The sequence below is a fragment of the Rousettus aegyptiacus genome, unplaced genomic scaffold (assembly GCF_014176215.1).
Source record: "Rousettus aegyptiacus isolate mRouAeg1 unplaced genomic scaffold, mRouAeg1.p scaffold_m13_p_6, whole genome shotgun sequence".
Classification (NCBI taxonomy): Eukaryota; Metazoa; Chordata; class Mammalia; order Chiroptera; family Pteropodidae; genus Rousettus; species Rousettus aegyptiacus.
In genome coordinates, this window is record NW_023416309.1 from 69348020 (window position 1) to 69369534 (window position 21515).

The following is a 21515-nucleotide window of genomic DNA, read 5'->3' on the forward strand; positions in this document are numbered from 1 at the left end:
ATGAGAACCATTTTAGCTATTTCTATGGATCACCAAGAGTTAGCTTTAATTGCTAAATTGGTAGAAAATTTCAAATATATCTTCTAAAAGATACGAGAATCCTTCTTCTTTGACCCAAATCATGGCCAGCAATTCAATTTTATACCAATTATGCTAGAATGGTATAGCTACTCAGTAATCTAGAAAAGAGGCATGTGATAACATTCAATTAATTGTGGAGTACAGTACCTCAAACAGAAGCGAAACCGAGGAAGTGAGAAAAAGATGACATGATTGATGCTTTTGGAAAGAATAGTGATTATATCAAATTTTAAAAGTAAGAAAATGGTGACAGAGGCCCATAGTAAATTGTGTTTACACTAAAACTAACCTAGTACATCAGAATTTTAAGTACAACCTGTATCATTAAAAACCCTTGAGGGTGAGTAGAACTTGGGGCAAAACATTCAAGGTCTGGAATTTATGCTAATACAGGTTCTACAAGGATCCATGGGCTCAGAGTAAATGACCTCTGAGGTGCTTTCCAGCTTCAAAATCACACGGTTCCATGGTAATACATTAGTAAATAGGAGATGCAGCTACTCACGTGGTATTATTCCTTGGTTAGCCAGTTGTTCCTGGGTCCTTCTCTGTTGAAGTCGTAACTGCAAAACTTAGAAAAGGAAATGTTAGCTTGTTAGTTAGGCTAAATATGATTTCAATCACTTATGTTTACATTATACTTTTTGGCATAGCTCTTTCCATTTTATTTCTACAACAGTTGTATAAGATATATTTTTATTTCTGTTGTAGACACGGAGAAAGAAGGATAAGAGAAGTTAAGGGTGTTGAAGGGTTTTGCAGTAAGTTGAGTAACAACCTATGATGAGAACATTTGTCTCCTCTTCGAGATGAATGTTATTTTCATAGCATCATGCTCCCTCTCTTCCTACTATGCCACTTGGAAGATAAATGCCACTGATTTCTTTTGGAAATTTGCCTATAATGTCAAGAGGGGAAACAGCAGAGAAAGCATTGGCTTTGGAGTCTCACATGGGTTTAAATCCCATCTCTAGCCCCTTCATAGCTGAGTAACTCTGAGCAAGACCTTTCTGACCCTCAGTTTTCTCGTTTGCTGGTGGACACAAGGCCAACTTTGTCGAGTTGCTATATAAAGTTTGAAGAAACAATGTATGCAGGGTGCTTAGCATGGTGCCTAGAAAATAAATCGTCAAAACGTGGCAGTATTGTGAGACGCTGGAATCCATTTGTAAATTCAAAGAGGGGTTACTGGTGTCGCGAGTTGCTTAGAAAATTAAAGCATTGTAAATTGTCCAAACTATACTCCTAAATTATAAAAATTTATGTTAGTATCCATAGCACAATAGAGTATATATAATATATATATATACATATATAGTATTTGTGTATATATGTGTATATGTGTATATGTATATAATGTATATATTATGTGTGTGTGTAGTGTTTGTGATTTTTTGCCTTTACCTCACCCTTGTACTCCAAACAAATTCTGTCTTTCCACACTTATCCTCTCCCTTATAGACATTCCATTTTCTCAGGGAAATTCTGTATTTTTCATCTTGGTTCCTGAGTTTAAGTTGTTCAGAATAAGGACAGAAAAAGCAGACATTTACCTACACTGAAAAAGGAGATTCCTCAATGGTTCAAAACTATAAATAATCTATGGTATCTGCACTGTAGGGGTAAAGTGAAAAAAACTTGGTTACAATAACCAAAACTATAACAACAGCAACTACTTCAGCTGCACTTACCATTTACCATGAACTAGGGATTGTGCTAGTGCTTTGTATGTATCGTATCCTCCATATTCTTACTTGTGCCCTTATTCACTTCATTGTACTAATGATCATCTTGCAAAGAGAGATAATTTCAAGATTCTTTTATGAATAAAATGATCTTATGATTAGAAAAAATAAATAAATTATAAAAACAATAGAAAATTTGTGAGGCAATTGCAAATTTGATGCTAACTAGGTAGGTATTTGATGATATTAAATAATTATTGCTAATATGATATTAGTATTCTGTGATCTGTTAAGATCTTTATTTTTTATCAATACATGCTTAACTATTTGTGGATGAAATGACATAATGCCTGGTATTTGCTTCAAAATAATATAGGAAGAGCGAATGGGAGACTCTCATTGAAATGCGAGTATTCATGAGGTGAAGCTCGAGTGGTGGTGGGTGCATTGAGGTTCATTATACTATTCTATTTGTATCTGTTTTAAAATATTCCTTAATGAAGAGTTAAAAAAAACTGTAAGTATTTTATGAGACGTAAAACGAATATGGAATTGGATTGGAAAACTGCACCCCAAAGACATATGCAGGTGAGTAATTAAAAGCTGTGCCAAGAATCCTCCTTGCACTGGGGCAGAAGGGGATCTAAGGCTCAATCTAACAGGTCTGTGATCTGGGGTACCAAAGCAAGAGGTCAACTTCTACCATCTTCTGTACCCCAATCCACAGTGGACCAGACACTGGTTATGAGCGATGGGATTGTTTATCTTCAGGTGGGGGCAGAAAATACGGCATCTTGGGGGACACAGGAGCAGGCTTCTGGATTGTTGGCAGTACCAAGAGGGTTAAGATTCCTTCACTGTCTGAAACCAGCTACTGGTCATCTTGTGCCTCTCTTCCAATCCCTGAAACCAGATCAAAACATGAATGTCATGTCCCTTCCCTGCAAGCTGTGCTCACCTGTGTATTAGACAGTCTAATTGGTATACACAAGGGCACACTGTGGGGGTACCATTGAGAATCACCTAACCTGAGAGGAATGTCAGCACCATGAAATAAAGACTCCAAGCTTACCACAAAAATGTATATTCAATGTTACAATGTTAACAAATGACAAGGTCCTTCTTGGAAATAAGCAAGAGAATAGTCAATAATTAAAAATAAACTAAACCATCTCACACCCATTAGTGTGTGTATGTGTGTGTATATGTGTGTGTAATGTGTGTATATGTGTGTATATGTGTGTATGTATGTATATACATATATATTATAAGTGTGTGTGTGCGCACACACACACACACACACACACACACACACACACAAATAGTTAAATAGAACTACCGGGAATCTAGCATTTCCACTTTTGAGTACATGTCCAAAAGAAGAGAAAACAAAGACTTGAAGAGATACTTGTATATCCATGTTCATTATTCACAATAGCCAAAAGTTTGAAGTAACACAGTGTCCATCGACAGATGATTAGATAAACAAAATATTGATATACATACAATAGAATATTAGTCAGACTTAAAAAGTAATGAAATTTTGACACATGCTACAATATGGATGAAACTTGAAGGACATTATGCTATGTGAAATAAACTAGTCACAAAAGGACAAATATTGTATGAATCAACTTATATGAGGTATCTAAAGTAGTCAAAGTCATAGAGAGTAGAATGGTGATTGCCAGGGACTAGGGTGTCAGGGGACGAGGAGTATTGTTTAATAGGTACCGAGTTTCAATTCTGAAAGAGAAACAATGCAAATGTATTTAATGCCATTAAACTGTATACTTCAGAATAGTTAAGATGGTAAATTTTATGTGTATTTTACTAAATTTTTAAAATTTAAAAATCCCAAAGATCAAAGTAAAATTTAAATTAGGAAAATAAACAAACTCAAATGGATGGCTGAATATAATGGAATAAATATAGTTAAAAATGAATTAATAAGCTAGAAGATTGAGCTGAACTATTTTCTTATAATGTAATACAAAGGGATAAAGGGATGGAAAGCCAAATCAATATGTACTCAGTGTAGAAACACAATGCAAAATATAAAAAAGCTTTCAGAAAAAAATACTTATCCTTGAACCACAGATAACAATTATTAATATTGATTTGCAGACTCGAGATCCTTTCCCCCATATGTTTATATGGGATTACATTATAACTTTTCTTTCATTAGCTGCTTTCTATTAGTAATATATCACAGATATATTCCCATGTTATTTAATACCCTTCAAAACATACTATTTTAGTAACTGTATAGTATTTTACTTTTTGGTTATTCTATAAGTTATTGAACCAAATGCCCATTCTAGGGTATTTAGTTTGTTGCCAATGTGTTGCTATGAAAAACAGCAATGGATACATCTTCGATATTATTTTAGGATACACTGTTAGAAATGAAATTGCTTTGTTACAGAAAGTATCAAATATGTAGGCTTTTGGTACAAAAGGCAAATAGCTCTCCTGAAAGATTGTTCTGATTTCTTCTCACTAGTGAAATGTGGCTGGATTACCCACTGCCCTTGGCCTTGTTGCTATTATTACTTGAAAGCTGCTCTGATCCTTCTCTCCACTGAAGCTGGTGGCTTGACTGTCACTTCAGTGCTCCAAGCCTAAAGAGAATAGCCAGAAAGCCAAGGCCAGGATGGTCTTGGCAGTGGAATCTGGCTCTGGGTGGCTTCTTCTCCAGGTTCAGCGAAGCTCTGATGCTAGAGGTGAGGCTTGAATGACCACATCCATTTCCACGGCTGCTTTCTCCTGCACATAGGAGAGCACTAATGCTTCAGACAGAAACCTTGTGCTTGGTAAAGTGGACATTCTTTCTGGGCACAGCTGATCTCAGCTATTACCTGGCCTCCTTCTCTGACTATCTTTTTGTGCTTTGCTGAGCAGCATCTCTTTCACTGTTTTCAGCTTGCTGTGGCCCTTTGTGTCCCCAGAGCTCTTGGCAAACCTCCACTGATTCATTGTAGCTAAAAATACTCTGAGTAGAGCACTGCTCTTTTGGCCCATGCCTTCCCCCCACTCCTAGTTCTAACCACCTGCAAATTATAGGTATTCGTGTAGCTTTTTCTTCACTTCTTCTGATGCCATATGGTCATCTCTGGGTAGTGAAAGAAAGTGAGTTTTTGGTGCCTTTCTCATGTCAACTCAATATATTCTTTTATGGTTCTGGCATTGGGGTGTCAGACTTTGTTAGCTTCTAGAATATATTTTCACATCTTTCATTCAGAATCTGGAGTCACAGGTTTGCACTCAATTTACCTCTTTATTTAAAAGTTATGGACTCTTGATTCTGATTTCCTCATTTCTATGGCTATTCTTGTTTAGTACTGCATTCCTTCAATTATTCTAGCTGTATGATAGATTTTCATGTCTAGTAGGGAGACTCTTATATTACCCTTCAAAAAAATGCTTCTTGACTGCTCTAACCTGTTTCTCTTCCCTCCCCCACAATGACTTTCAAGACCAGAGTAGAAAGTTCCACCACCACCTCAACCATTACCTACCTGAAAGAAGAGGAACATATTCCTTAATATTCTATAATCAAAAGTGTCGACCCCAACCATTCATAGAAGTAACCCTCTGCTTAAGGTTCTTAAAGAATATATAGAAACTTCTGGATCAAGTATAGCACAGGACCAGAAATAGGTTCCCTGAATTCAGCTGGGGTTGGAACTGGGTACCCAACTCAAGAATGAGGATTAAGATATCTCTACATACCACTGGGTTGCAACAAGAACATGTCGCTTGCCTGTACCCCAGAGAGGAAGCAGAGCCACCCGCAAGAGGACCAAGGGCAACTGTACCAGTCTCTTGAGAGTTTCAGGTTAAGATGTGGGAAATATCAGGATTGAAGGACATTGTGACATTTCTCTTATCACATAGACAGCCACTTCTGCTACACACCCAGAGCTGGTGGGAAAATCTTTCTTGATCCAGAAGGGAGGCAGCTTGATGGAGCAAGGGTGTTGGGAATGGAAAGTACAGACTCAACTTTGGCTTCACTAAGCTGTGTAACCTCAGGCAAGTCACTATGTCTTTGAGTCCTAGCCTTCTTATCTGTATATATTAATAATAAATTATAATAATAATTTCACAGGGTTATTGGGATAGAGTTAATGAGTTAAGCACTTCCTAAACTATACAAGGCTATCAAATATTTTTCTGTTTTATATTGATAATGATTGGAACCTGTTTGGTTCTGTTTATAGAATCTGAAGAAGAAAAGGGAGCTTTTAAGTTGTAGTGGGAGCACTAAGTAACTTAAAATGTCATTGCTGCCTTAAACATTGGCCATGCCCAGGACTGCCAGTCTCTGGGGAGAGATGGTGCAAATTGGGAAAGAAGAACTTGTAGAAATCTTGTAAAAACAGGGTACTGAAGACACAGGGGTGACGTGGTGTATAGAGTGATGTGGGAAAGGCAGAAGACAGAAACAGGAGTGAATAGAAGTAGCTGAGTTATTAACTCATCAAGGTCACTTCTTTCATCATCTTGCTCACTTTTATTTCCTCTCTCTGACTCTCTGGCATTAATAGAATTGAAAAGTCTCTGGGATAGAAGTTTTTACATTAATCATTTTACTGAAACCTTCTACAGATCTTGTAGAAATATGAATTATTATACCATAATACATCTCATAAAGCCCAGGGGGTGTAAGTAGTTCATCTAAGACCAAAAAAAATTAGAAGTGAGAGAAGCAAGTTTCAAACCCACGACTTTTGGACTTTCAAAGTTTTGCCTTATGGGTGCAAATTCCAAATGGAACTATTTAGATGATAAAACAGTAACTTTTGCCATGTCATATCTGTGTTTTAATGTATCTCCCCCATTTTTTTTGGGGGGGGGAGGGTGGGTCCTTTCAAATGAGGAATCCGGATCCACTAGAACATGAGGAATATTTCATGTTACCTTCTTCCTAGGTAATTCAACATAAGAAACCCTCAGTCCAGCATCACTGGCAACAGTGTCTCCATAGCAACAGTCTTGTAGGGTACTATTCTCTTTCTGGAGCCAACAGGCAGCTGAGTGACTGTAATAACTGACATAGGTGATGGGCTGGCTCTATGAGTCCCCGATTATAAGGAAGCTCCTGAATGCTCCCAGGCTCTGATGGTATCACACAGAGTTGTTGCCATGGTTTTGATGAGAAGTATTGCTTTTCTGAGGATTGCAAAACACTTTATGTTCCAAACCCATACTCGCTAATTCCTGACAGAGTGGAAAATGTGTCTCCTTGGCTGAAATGTTCCTCTTGAGTCCAGCCCAAAGATGACATTTTTAGGAAAGTTTGAGAAGAATCCTGTGGCTGTTACTGAGTCACGATAGAGTGGAAATGGATCTTTTCTATTTAAAGAGTTTGTGCTACTGTTTGATCACATTGCTAGGGAACGGTGGAAATGGAAAACTTTCCATTTGCCATCAACAAAGAAAAAGCATGACTAAATGTGAAACAATAAAATTGGAGAGAACTTCTGTTACCTATCTGACTGAAGTAATGGGTTGATGGGAATTTGATTTAAGATTATTGGTTTAAAGAAGCTTAGTGGTCTAGAAAGGAATCGCTCAGCTGGAATACAGCACATGTAATTCTAGACTCTACTCACTACTACATATTTGTTACTTTAGACAACTCCTAGAATCAATCTGGAACTCAGCTTCAATATAAACCCAAGGAAGAGACTGGATTAGATCAGGATTTTTCCCAATTTACCTGATATTAAGAGGCACATGGGGCCTGAAATAAACCCAGAAGAACCATTTCTTTGGTTCCTTTTCTGGAGACAATAACCTAGTCAGTCTGAGGCATATTGAAAATATATTTTAACAAACATGTTACAAATGTTTGTTAAAACAAACATGTTAAAAATATATTTAACAAATATGGAGGAAGAAGTAAGTTTCAGAAATAGAAATAAGCAAAGATACTATGTGCAAAAATGAGGCCACATTTTAATATTGTTTTGTGCCTTGCTTTTTTTTACCGGCAATATACTATTACTTTTCGTGGGTGTGTTTTTGTATACTCTTTTTAATAGCTACCAAGTATTTCACCATGTTCCAATATCTTTTTAACTAACCCCCTTTATTCTATATTTTATTTCTTTCCTTCAGAAATGATGTATCATTTTGTACTTCTACTGGGACAATCAGAGGGTCTCTGTTTCACTATATCTTATTAACAATGGATGATGCTTTTAAAGAAGAGAAAAGCTTTGCTAATTTGAAAAGTAATAATGATATCTCATTATGAGACAAACATTTTTATGAGTTTATTAACTATTAGTATCTTTTGTGAATTGACTGATAACATTCTTTGCAAATTTTTCCATTGAAAATTTTTTCTTATAGATTTGGGAGAGCTATTTATATTTAAAGTACATTAAATATAGTTATCTACTTTGTAAATTTTCCCTGATTTTTAGTTTGCCATTCAATTTTGTGATGATTTTTGGTATTTAACATTTCTATATGCAATCTGTTAAAAATTGTTTTATGATTTCTAACTTTGGTGTATACTTAGAAAGATCTTTTCCATATCCAGATTATATTTATTTAAATATTCTTATATTTTGATGCTTTTGGTTTGCATTTGACTTTGTAATGCATCTGAAATTAATTTTAGTAAATAGTATTAAGACTTTAATTCATTTTTAAAATTCTTAACTAATTATTCTAACATAATTAATTTCTGTATCAACTGGATTTTAGATCTTGTGTATCATAAATATATACTTATGAGCCTTGAATCTGTTTGTAGTCTTTCTTTATAGTCTGACATCAATATTTATTTTGTTCAGTAGCAGGTTGGGTTGATACTTGACTTAAATACACATTTTTTAGGGTTCGTGTGTGTAATCTTGAATATCCTAAACCCTCCTAGTTATATAATCCTAGTTGAGATTCCCACAAATAAGCCTTCATAATTATTTCCAACGAATCACAAAGTTCAAGGGACCAAAATAGAAAGTAGCTTCTATCCACATCAGTGACAGAGGCAATATATCAAATTAAGATAGTATTTTAATTTACTTAAGTGCTATGTATTCCATGAACGTTTACATATAGCAGTAAGGAAAGTTTAATCTAAAGAAATCTGAGTATGAATCAGTTCTGAATGTACTGAGGATTTTAGGAACAAAGAAGGCAGATAAACAAGAGAAAGCAGGGATGGGGGAAAGGTACAAAGAAGTAAAGGAGAGAATTAGAATGGGAAAAATTAATTATTTTATTATAAAAAGAATATTCGTGTGTGTATATGTGTATGAATATCTATTCCTGTGATGCCTATTAATTCATGTGTATGTAACAGGAAAAAAAAAGATGTGTTAAGCCAGGGGCATACTGGGTCCTGCCCCAGGAAACAAGAAATAGGCCAAATGTCCCAGCAAAACTCTGAATTGATAAGGTTATGCTTTTGCCCACATTATGAGCTGCCTCTCTGGGTCCAATGTAGAGGTGATTCGAATTCTAAAAATGGGAAAGGAAGGAAGGAAGGAAGGAAAGAAGGAAGGAAGGAAGGAAGGAAGGAAGGAAGGAAGGAAGGAAGGAAGGAAGGAAGGGGGAGGGAGAAAGGAAGAAAGGAGAGGGAGGGACAAAGAAGAAGGGAGGGATAAAGAAAGGGAGAAAGGAAGGAAGGAAAGAAAGAGGAAAGAGAAGAAAGGACAAAGAAAACAAACCTACTTATACACAAAAAATTTGCTGTAAGAATATCAGAATGAATTTGGCTATTTGTTCAACCGTTTAGATAATTTGGAAGCAGTAAACTAGGTAGCAGGGTGATTCACACGAGCTATCAATTTGCTCTAATAAGCCGGGCTATTATCCATTCACCCCTTGATTTGTGGGGATGAAAAGCTGGCAGTTTGACAAAGCTGGCAGGTCCAACTGAAACCCAGAAATCAATCTTACCATCACTCATGGTGGAGAACAGTTGCTTTTTCCTCTATTAGGTGTAGGAGACTTTCCAATGCTCCAGTAATATTGTCCCTAAATAATAATACTAAATATCTTAGTGATTCTCAGCTCTTTGGCAATTGTTAGTTCTTGTTTGTTATTTTCCATCGAGAATACTGCATGTGCCAATGAAGCGTTTTCTCCAAAGGATATCAAAGAAATTATGGGGGTCTGTGAATTAAGCTTGTATCTGATCCATTCAGATAAATCATCATTGCTAAGGGCATCAGACTTACCCATTACTTCTCCCATGTTGCCATAGATACGCTGCCATTTTAAGGCCATTATATTATTCATATTTGATTGATTTTATGTTCTATCCTCCCTCCACTCAACTATTTTTTTTCTGCTAAATTCTCCATTTTTCTTAAGCAAATTCCCCTTAGCCTCGCATGGCCTGTAGTCTGTGTGCAGCCTACTTGCCACAACCTCTACAACCTCTAAGAATGGTTATGTTTTCTAAAGAAAGAACAGGATGTGTGGTCTAAAAAGACATTTTTTCTGAATTATAAATTAATTTGTGTTTAAACTTTACTAAAGTCATAACATAATTTATGTCTATTACATATTTAGTAAGTCCATTTGGGGGGAGAGATAAATGTAAAATTACAAAAGAATGGTAACTAGTAAAGAAAATAAAACATGTGTCCTCACTGTCCTACCCATGCATTCATCATCCACAAAGTTGTCTTCCTCTCTTTCTTCTAATGTTCCACAAATTCTAGTCTCTCTAAGAATGGCTCTGCTTTGACTACGTGAAGAATTAAAAATAACTCCTCAAATTCTACCGAGGGAACCTAAATGTCTTCTTCCAACACTTCAATACAACAATACAAGGAATTCATCTCTCTGGGCTCCAGACCCTTTACCCATGAAGGGAAGAACTAAATTAGAATTAGGTGCAAACTTTTTAAAAAGCACTGGAAACATTTTTTAACTGAAATATTACATGGAAGGAAAAAGCAATAGTAAAGGGTTAAGTGATAAAAGAAGAGGCTCTCAAGAAATGCAAAAAGCTCCATGGATTTGAAAATCATTAGATTGGATGATTTTTAAATCCCTTCCAATTTAAAGAAATTATTCTTATGATTTAGATCTAAAAAAATCCCAAACCTCCTTAGAGGTATTGCTTAGAAACAGATGGAGTAATTTTATCCAGGAGCAAGGGCAGGAATGGATTGTGGTGCCATTGTACTAATCTGACTCCATCCTTTCAACTCATCTTGGCCTTTTGAAAATTCTTTGTGGAAAAGTGAAGTTTCAGGAGCACAGGTCCCTCAGCAACAGCAGTAGAAAGAAGCCTCCTTTAACATCAGCAGATAGTAGTGGGCTTTCACTACTTCTGCAGCACCTTCTTACAATGGACTCTTTGCTACTATTAGAATCTTCTATACTCTGCCTAGCAACCAGCTCCCCATGGTAACGACAAGAGCAGTCATTACATCAGACCCATAATGCTGCTTGTATCCTCATTACTCTATACTTTTTCCCTGTTCGGCATATACAATAAGCCCTTTGTCTAAATGTAAATATTTTTTCAATAATTCGACTGTTGGATGATTAAATGCCAAAGTCCAAAATATCATAGAAAACCAAAGTGAGTTGTATTAAAAAATAATACAATATATTTTTTATATAATTGCATCTGTATTCCATTTCTGATTTGCACACAGGCAAATACCTATGAGTAGTTAGTTAGGACAAGGTCTCACGAAGTTCTGTCTGCTGAAATCTATCAATGGGATGTCCTTGCAAGTCACATGAGTGTTCAGGAGACCAGGCCTTGTTCCTCTCACTAAACAGCTATGTGATCTTGGTCAAGACACAACATTTCTCAGGCTTCAGTTTCCTCCTTCATCAAGAAAGATGAGCTGATGATCTCAAAGGCTCCTTGGTGTGCTAACATTTCATGACATTTGGCTTCATTTTCAACCAGGGTCTGTCTTTGTACATCTCCAAATTCAAGCCTCTGATATTTTTCTTAATCTAGAGTTTTCTCCATAAGATTACAATATTTCTTGTAATAGTTCTTAGTATTATGTTCAAAGTATAGGAATGGACTACAAGTTTGTAAAAAAGTAGCCTGCCAGGGGTTCTAAGAAGTCAGATGTGAAATGCAGGGCCCTAAAATGACCTTCTAGAGGGAAGTGTGAACTAGAATATCTGCCACTTTTATGAGTGCTACAGAAATCTTTAGTACCTTTAGGATCACCAGGCCAGTCTGGTGATCATGCATTCATGCATTTATCTACCAATGTGGCCTCTCAAAAAGCATTTAGCAGTTCCTCGCTATTTTCTGAGGCATCCCTGGATACTGAGGATAATATAAAGTAATTTAAGGCATGAATAATCTAGTGGGGAAGAGAAGACATACACATTTGAGTTAGATAAATAAAATATTAGATAACGTATGATTAAAGAATGCATATACATAGAAGGAGAACTGGATTTTCAATTTTAATTAAAGTAAGAACTAGACCTTTAATTAAATAGGAGAACTGGACTACTAAATGTTCTATTGAGAATCATATGAATAAGATGGTTGGCAAAGGGAATTCTTAACTAAGTGAAAAACTCGAAAGTGGAATAAACATGATCTGTACCATACTCAGAAAGACTTCATGCTTTTTTTAATGTTGTATTTTCACCATCTGAAGTTTAATTGTTTTTTGTCTGTTTGTTTATTTGTTTTTATGCCTACAGTACCTGGTCTTCCTAGGTGGTCTCCCATCAAGTACTAACCAAGCCTGACCCTGCTTAGTTTTTCAAGTCAGATGGTATCAGGGATGTTCAGGGTAGCATGATCATAGACCGAAGTTTAATTGTTTTTGAACAAGGAGCCTATGTTGTCATTTTGCACTAGGACCAGCAAAATATGTACTGTCATCCAGAATATTGCCTGTTCAAAGAAAGGGATCCTATTGTGGAGTGGTAATAGATAATACTGGAAAAGAGGTGGGGATTCAAGAACAGAGGGCCTTGAATGCTATGCTGAAGTGTTTGGACTTTATCTTGTAGAAAGAGGGCAATGCTGGCACTTTTTGAGTAGCAGAGTAATATGCTAATATTGAGATTTTGGGATGACTAATATCATGCTAACATGGATAGGGAGACACAGCTGGCTTGAAGACTCTTATGACCCATGAGTAAGACAAGAAAGTCCACTTGTATCGAGTGGAAATGGAGAGAAGAGAAAAGATTTGAGAAACAAGCAGAAAAGAAAAATTACTATGTCTTGATAACAAATTAAGGATAGAAAGGGAGGAAGGCATAAGTGGAGGCAGTGAGGGAGAGAGACAAAGAGGGAGAGAGTCAAGGACAGGTGAATAAAATTCACATGAAAATTTCTTTAATCAGACTTTTGCAAAACAATAAAAGGACAAACTAAAGCATTGCTACAATAATTATTGGTAGCAGAATTGCTCGAACTGCCAAGAGCCTTTAAGGTAATACTTTGATCCGGGAATCTAACAGTAAGGTAAATGCTAGGTAAATTCACTCATTTATTCATTTCATTCATTCAATGTTGTTTGATCACCTACTATATCTCCAAGCACTGTTTTAGACATGAAAGATTTAGCTGTGAATAAAGCTGTCATGGGTTCTGCCTACATAAATTTCACAGTCTAGGGAAGGAAAAAGATGTCAAACAAATAATCACAATTGTGGAATGTCATGAATGGGGAGCTGCGTGTGGTTTGGGAATTAGAGAAGCTTTTCTATTCCTTTCTCCCAAGAAACTTAAACAAATAAATAAATGATGTTGTTAAGCCCATAACACTTAATTGATTTCCCTCTAGTTCCATTCAACAACAGCTTGTTTGTGTGCGTGTACATTTGTAGGAGTAATTTTTGTCTCCTAAAGGCTTGGTGTGTCTCATGAGAGAGGGAGATACTGACAGCAAAGTTACTGGCAGAGGGAGGAATAAAAGAAAAAATGAGAAGCTGATGATAACTGCCTTTTATTCTATTCTGAATGGCTTTCTGCTGGGATTATGAGGAAATGCCTGATTTTTAAAAAATCTTCTATGGATGTGGTTTTCATGCAGCTAAGATGTTCTCACTGGGTTGCCTCTCTCCCTAATCATAGTTTTTGTTTCAAAGATGGGCACCCACTCAGCCAGACTGGGTTTTCCCCAGGAATTTTAGAAATGGGACTGGGAGAGAGCAAACTCAATAATGCTGGGGTGGCCATTTTTAACCATGGGAACTGGGAAAACGATAAAGCTGATTGATAGAAAAAAAAAGAAAAATGGCGCATGGGTGAGGGCCAAAGAGAATTGTCTGAGAGTGTTCAAAGCCCCAACTCCAGGTATTTTCCTCTAAGTCTCAACCATATTCCTGCTGCTGAGTTGCATGAGATACCATGGTATCTTTAAAAAAGTGCTCTTTTTTTTTTGCTTAAGCTTGTTCAAAATTTCTATTATTTGCTTCTCTACTGTTTGCAAACAAAGAGGATCCCTACCGATTAGTGTTGAGGAGGTATATTTGGTGATGGTGGAAAGCTGTCAGTACAACTCGGCAAAACTTTGTGATCAATTGTACAGTCAAATACTTCTAGGTGTGTGGACCTAGAGTTTGTAAAGGTGGCAAAACATATAACCAGAGCAAAGCCAGGAAGCTGGGTCAGCCATGTCACAGAAAGCATCTTGGATGGCTGTTTTTGTGGTGTCCTTTCTATCTAGTGCCAGGTAAACACCACCCGTTATGGATACGACACAGCTTCAGCCAGCTGAAGGTTCTCTTTCCTCAGAAAGAGCAGTAGTACCTATCCATAGTTTAGTCCTTGAACTTCTTTGTTGAATCCTACTCTGGGTTCAACTGGATCAACCTTTATGTACCATCTCTGATCTTGACATTATTGCCTTCAAAGACACCATTAGACACAGGCCATTAGGAACCTGTTGGCCAAAGGATAATTTCCTGGAAAGTAACAACCAGGACCATGATTAGAAGTTTCAGGTCCCTTCCAGATCTGAAAGCTGGTGTTATGGGACACATTTATAGATATAACTCTCCTCTTCTTGACCAAAAGGTGGCCCACCCACATAACTATTTCCTCTACCTGGCATTATCTGACTCTGGGAAAAGCCATCCTTCATATGAACACCCTGAGTCACTCACAGGCTGACATGTTCTTCTTTGGGATACACAGGTGTTGAACCATCTGGTAAAGAAGATGCAAGGTCACTATTAATGTAAAAATGAGAGAGCATAGTCTGATAGGCCAGGCCGTCTATGCTGTTCCTGCCTCAATCTTGGCCACATTTCCCAAACAAGGCTAAGAACCAGGAATTATTTTTGTGTGTAGTGTTGATGCCTGAGAACACTCTGCTCCTTGCCTTCTGAGTCCAGGTACCAATAATAACTGTTCCCTGGCCAAACATTGCCCTGCGCGCTGATGCATAGCCAAATGGTCGCAATGACCAAGAATGACATAGGCTGGACTATCTACCCATCTATTGCTGGGAACATTCAGAGAAGAGAAAGCAAAAATGATGACCAGGTCATTGATGTAGCCCTTTCTGGTCTGAAGTGAGAAGGTGAGCCTGAGGGGAGCTGGACTGGCCTTAGTGGTCCTCACAGATGAACAGGCATGCACAGAAAAAGCTGGGACCAGGCACATGCTATTCTTTCTTAATCTTAAAATATGTGCTGACTCCGTGTCCTTTAAGAAAACTACAAAACATTAATTCAGGCCAGCTTCTAGTACTGGGCATTTGGAGGGTAAAAACCAGGAGAATATTCAAATCCAAAGAGCTCTAACTCAGAATTGCTATGCGGTTCCTTCAATGATCAAGCCTTATGCACAGTCCAAAGTTATTTTAGAAAGATGTCTGTTCACACAAACACTGTGAAGCTATTCTTTCCCTAAGCATCACACTCTCAGTTTGTCAAAACATTTGAAGAAGACTAATTCATGCCTCAAAAGGAATTCTCTCTCACTCAAAAAGCTGCCAGGTTTGTGAACTTAAGGCTTTTATATTATAATATCTTGAGACACTAGAGGGATGAGGAACGTGGACCTCAAGTGGAAATGCCTTGGGGCTTACGATGTCCCTAAGGGGGAAGAATTCACAATTTGCATGTTTTCTGGAAGGAGAGGATGAGAACGTCAGATGGCTTAAGCAAACTGTGGCCAGTTTAGGTGACTATGAGAAGAAGCACAAGGTAGTAATTGAAAACACGAGCTCTGGAGCCAGGAGTGCATGAGTTAAAGTCTCAGCTTTCCTATTAATAACTAGTTGTGGAATCTTGTGAAATTTCCTTAATGGCTGGTGATTCAGTTTCTTCCTCTAGGAATGGGGGTGAAATGGAGAGAACAACAGTACCTCTTAGAGAAATATTGTGAGGATTGAATTAGCATATGTAACATGCTGAGAGTGTGCCCAGCAAATAGTGAGCCACAGAAAATTCTCTGGGTGCTCTACTGGGGCTGTAGTGAACCTCCCCAAGTCTCTGCCTGTGTCCAGAGGACAGGCAAGCAACAGGCCACACTGTCACTAGAGCTGCCCCAAGAGGATAGCTGTTCAGCTGCAGGGAATTTGTTCTTCCATCACAAACAGGTCCCTGAAGTACAGAACAGAAACTCGGCAACTGACATAAACAATTTCAAACAATAATCTCAGAAGACAAATTGCTCCATTTGGGCATCAAGATTCCTCTCAGAGGCTTTCCCCACTTGTTTATGTATTCCATGGCGAAGAGCCATGAGTGAATTAAGCCGACAGTGTGCGCACACTGGGGAAGGCAGGAGGGGCCTGAGGAGAGAAAAACCTGCCATTTGACCTGCTTTCCTTGAAAGCTATTGCTGGGGGAGGTCTTTGAGAAAAGGGACTCTAATTGATGTCTCCTTATGTCCACCTGTTCATCAAAAGAGGTCAGGAGAACTGGGGCCAGGAGATACAGGTTTGAATCCTGCTCTGTCATGTTTTTGTGCCTGTGAATTTTGGCAGGTCATTAACCCTTTCAACCTTGGTTACCCATCCCTATAAGAAGGTATCTTTTTAAGGTACCATTATACCCAAGTGGGTAAATGCAGTGATCAAACTAAGACTTCTTTAACAGTGAAAAATTGCTACACAAATATAAATGAGGTTAATGTAGGCATCGAATGAATAACTGCATGAAAACTGAACACAAAAGAGAATTAGTACTTGGAACAAAGGGTGCATTTTATGAAGGCAAAGGAAAGGAATTATCCTCAAATTAAGATGAAATTTTTCTTTTCACGTTGCCGTGTCCCTGAATATAGATTTAAGTTCTTTTCAGATCCTAAATTAAGCCTGTGATGTACTATGCTAAAATTTAGAGCATACATTTCCTTTTCTGATTATAAAATAAATGCATGTTCATTACACAAAATTTGGAAAATGGACAAAAGTTTCAGGATGAAAAGAGAAATTAATGGTAATTCAAGTCTGTAGGGATAACCCACAACTTGCCTTCTTTCTTACAACTCGAATATGTATGCGTATAGAAAAATATGTGTTCTACAATTTTTCAAAAATTTGGATTGTATTATATATGCAATCCAAAGTAGTTTTGAACACTACTTACATTATAAACATATTCCATCTTGTTAGATATTCTTTGAAAGCACCACATTTAATGTGCAGGTTATGATTTATTTTCGATGTATTCATTTTCATTTTGTAGAACATTTTAAGTTTTTTCTTCATAGGACATAAATCTTTGACCCTTCATACAATATACGTAATGCATACACAGTATATAATAGACACATATGTTTGTATGTATTATACATTATACACTCAAATTATTTTATATACTAGTATTGTTTTACTATTAATATATACTAGTATTGTATATACAATTGTGATTGATACATATGCAAATATATTGCTATAATATATATAATAGTGTGAGTATATATATGAATATACATATCTTTCATTAATATATTTTACTGTTCCTTTACACTTTAGAAAATAGTAAATGTACACATATTAAAATTTTTTGAAATGTTAGAAAATAATCTTGGCTCTACTGTTTTTACAAGGTGTTGAAGCAACCAAACAAAACATTTAAGAACATTTTCTGTCTCCGGGACATTCCATGGTGTCAGGTTCTAATCTACATGTTAAGACTAGAACTCTCTGCAGAGGCGGGCATTCCACTAAGTCAAAGTTTCTTTTGCAATGTCTAGGCCTTATTCTGTTTTCCTCTCCCAGCCAATACTGTGTTGAACTGGCTGAATTTTCACCTCTCTTTCTGCCTTGAAGCCAGTGCAGATGGCTACTATGTGCAAAGAAAGCTTTAAGCAGACAGACGGTTTTGTTGAGAGAGACACTTGTTCAAAGCCAGGCATCTGCCTATTTTTGCACCAGTTGTGTTTCCCCTGGATACAAATTCCTCAGAGGGATCATGTGGTAAACTTGGTTCTGAGAGCCCAGAGACCAGAATTTTGGTCCTAAATCTACTGAGTGACCTTGGACAAATTTATTAATATCCTTGAACTTCAGTCCTCTTATCTGTAGGGTCAGCTTTGCAATCTCACAGAGTTGGTGTGAAAATTAAAGCATATTAACTGATGTAAATTTGTGTTGGGGGCAGGGAAGTTTAATGCATCAAAAAGATAAAAAAGTGTCACAATTTAGCAGTCTCCTTCCCAGCCGTCTGATTCCCAAACTTTGTTCCCTCTGGAGAAAGCTTTTCCCCTTGATTTTAGTTTTAAATAGAAAAGTATTTTCAATTATAATGGCATAGGACTTGTACTCTCAGTAGAACCTGAAAATCAGCCGTGAGCCTTTTCTGATCCTTATAACCACTGGTAACCTTTCGAGGGTCCCAGACAAGGCCTAGGGCTCTTTTCAGAAACATATAAAGACCTGAGCTGGACAACAACCCCAGTCTCTGGAGAATAAAAATACTAAAATTTCCTTCCTAAAATTTTTTTGAAAGGGAGAGAATAAGTGTTAATATGTATAAAATCATTTTATTGAATACAGTGTAAATTTCTATAATGATAATGATTATATTCACCACTTTTAAACACAAACTGGGGTAAAAAAAAAGAAATGAAAATAGCTATTAGCAAGTCTTAAGAGAGAATTATGACAGGCAGGTTGCTGTTAATTTAGAAACAATATGATTTTTACAATAACTTATAAATTGTTTAAAAATATTGTAAATTAACATACTATATAGCATAGAGATATAAATACTGATATAATAATTAATATATATTAATCTGTGAATAAAATTGCTACCATTTGTGGAGTGTATAAGCATATCCCTGCACTTTATTAAACACTCTTAATATGCTTTTTCACTAAAGCTTCACAAACTTTCCAAGGGGAGGCACTTTTGTTTCTACATTTACAAATGGAGAAGTGGTAGTTCTAGAGCTTGAAGGATATGCTCCAGTTCACACAATCAGGAGAGTAGTACCAGGATTTGGACACAGGTCAGCTAGGCTATAGGACCTATGCTACAACACATACATTTAAAATTTCTAGTATAAAGTAATATTAGGATTTTGAGTTTTCAGTCCCAGCTGAAGTGTTTTTGGTTGAATGTGAGCATGCTCTTGGATTGGTGGGAATTTATTAACAACTTAAACCTCCTTGGTATTCAGCCAATTTTCGATTTAGTTGTGCCCCAGATAAGGTTTCTTTCATCCCCCATTATACCATGATTTAAGAATAAAAAAATCATCCCAGACAAGAAAAAGCCAAAGGAGTTCGTCACCACCAAACCAGTATTACAAGAAATGTTAAAGGAACTTTTTAAAAAAGAAGAAAAAAAAGGATAATAATAAAATGGCAATCACTACATATCTATAAACAATTGCTTTTAATGTAAATAGATTAAATGTTCCAATCAAAAGACATAGAGTGGCTAATTAAATAAGAAAACAAGACCCTTACATATGCTGCCTACAAGAGACTCACTTCAGATGGAAAGACACAAAACAAAAAAGGGAAAAAAGTAAAGGGATAGGGAAAAATATTTCATGAACATGGAAATAATAAAAAAAACAACTGGAATAGCAGTACTCATACTAGACAAAATAAACTTAAAAACAAAGGCTACCACGAAAGACAAAGAAGGACCCAGTAGTTCTATTTCTGGGTATTTAGCCACAGAAACCCCCCTAAAAAAACTAATTCAAAAAAACATATGCATCCATATGTTCATTGCGGGATTATTTTCAATAGCCAAGATATGAAGGCAACCTAGGTGTCCATCAGTGGTTGAATGTATAAAGAGGTGGTACATGTATACAATGGAATATTACTCAGCTATAAAAAAAAAAACGAATGAAATCTTACCATCTTCAACAACATGGATGGACCTAAAGGGTATTATGCTAAATGAAAAAAGTCAAAGAAAGAAAGACGAATACCATATCGCTTCAATTATATGTGGAATCTAACAAACAAAATAAACAAACAATAGAGAAACAAACTCATACATACAGAGAAGATTTTGATAGGTGCCAGGTGAAGGGGGTTTGGGCCATGGGTGAAAAGAGGAGGGGATTAAGAAGTACAAATTCGTAGTTACAAAATAGTCATAGGAAATACAGCATAGGAAATACAATCAATAATATTGTAATAACTATGTATGGTGTCAGATGGATACTAGATTTATCATGTGATCACTTTGTAAGTTTTAGAAATGTCTAATTACTATGTTGTACACCTGAAACTAATACTGTATGTTAACTATAATTGAAAAATAAAAAATTATTTTAAAAAATAAGTGAATGAGCAAACAACATTCACTGTTAATTGGTTTATTACCAAAGTTATTCCTTTCTATTACAGAAAATAATAGGAGGCACTGAATATATAATCAAAGTAAAGAATATAGGAATATTAAAAAGAAGAAAAAATATTAAATTATTCATAATCTCATTGCCCAGAGATAATCACTTTGCAATGGGTCTTTCCAGGCTTTTTTCTATACTTTAACACTTCGGGTATGTTTATGGCGTTTTGAACCCTAACTTGTTGAGTTTAAAATATTTCAGCTTTAAAATATATTCTTTTTTACTGCCTTTATGGTCAAGATATGAGCCTGATGTTTAGAACTTATTGACATTTCTCTCTGTGTGTGTACACATGCTCACATGCACATGTTGAGAGGGGGTGGTAAATTTAAACTTATCTTTCAATATCCTATATTATTGAAGAGGTTTAAAATATGTAATCAAATTAACTATTCATAGCCTGTAAATCCTCATTTAAATTTTTGTCTATTTGATTAGACTTACAGAAAGGTGTTTTCCACTACTATTATTACGTCAATTTCTCTTTATTGTTTAAACATATTTTCTATAGACACCAAAATTCTTATTTTAAAAGATTCAAATGGTAAAGATAAGGTCTTGCCCTCCTCCCAAACTGAGCATCAATGTAGAGTTTGACTTATATTCTTGAAGGTTTTTTTCTGTGTATTTACATCTAAATAATTTTTTAAAAACAAATGCAAATATGTTGCCTGTCTGTTTCGTAATCTGCTGTTGTAAAAAAATTAATTACATGTCTTGGAGATCTTTCTATGTCAGTTCATATAATATTTTATCATTTCTGTTTTGCTCTGAATTATATTGTATAGGATGAATGTACTATAATTTAATTAACCATGCCCCAATTGACGGATGTGTATGCTATTTCCTTTTTTATTTTTATTTTTTGCATAATAAACTATGATGCATTGAAAATTCCTGTACACGCAAGTATTTCTTTAGATTAGATACTTTGAAGTTTTTTGGTTGATGAGGAGGCTCATTTAAAATTTAGCAGA

The 21515-nt window shown here is 36.2% G+C and overlaps 1 protein-coding gene across 4 annotated transcripts in view; it reads right to left on the reverse strand.

Moving 5' to 3' along the window:
* MYOCD (myocardin) overlaps positions 1-21515 on the reverse strand; it is an 83872-nt gene that overhangs the window by 50466 nt on the left and 11891 nt on the right. For 3 of the 4 annotated variants that reach the window (XM_016158085.2, XM_016158086.2, XM_016158087.2), the window contains exon 2: positions 587-652. In XM_016158085.2, the coding sequence (XP_016013571.2) occupies positions 587-652 (66 nt within the window). Of the gene's footprint in view, positions 1-586; positions 1339-21515 lie in introns of those variants that run through there. The other variant, XM_036223201.1, reaches the window with a different exon arrangement.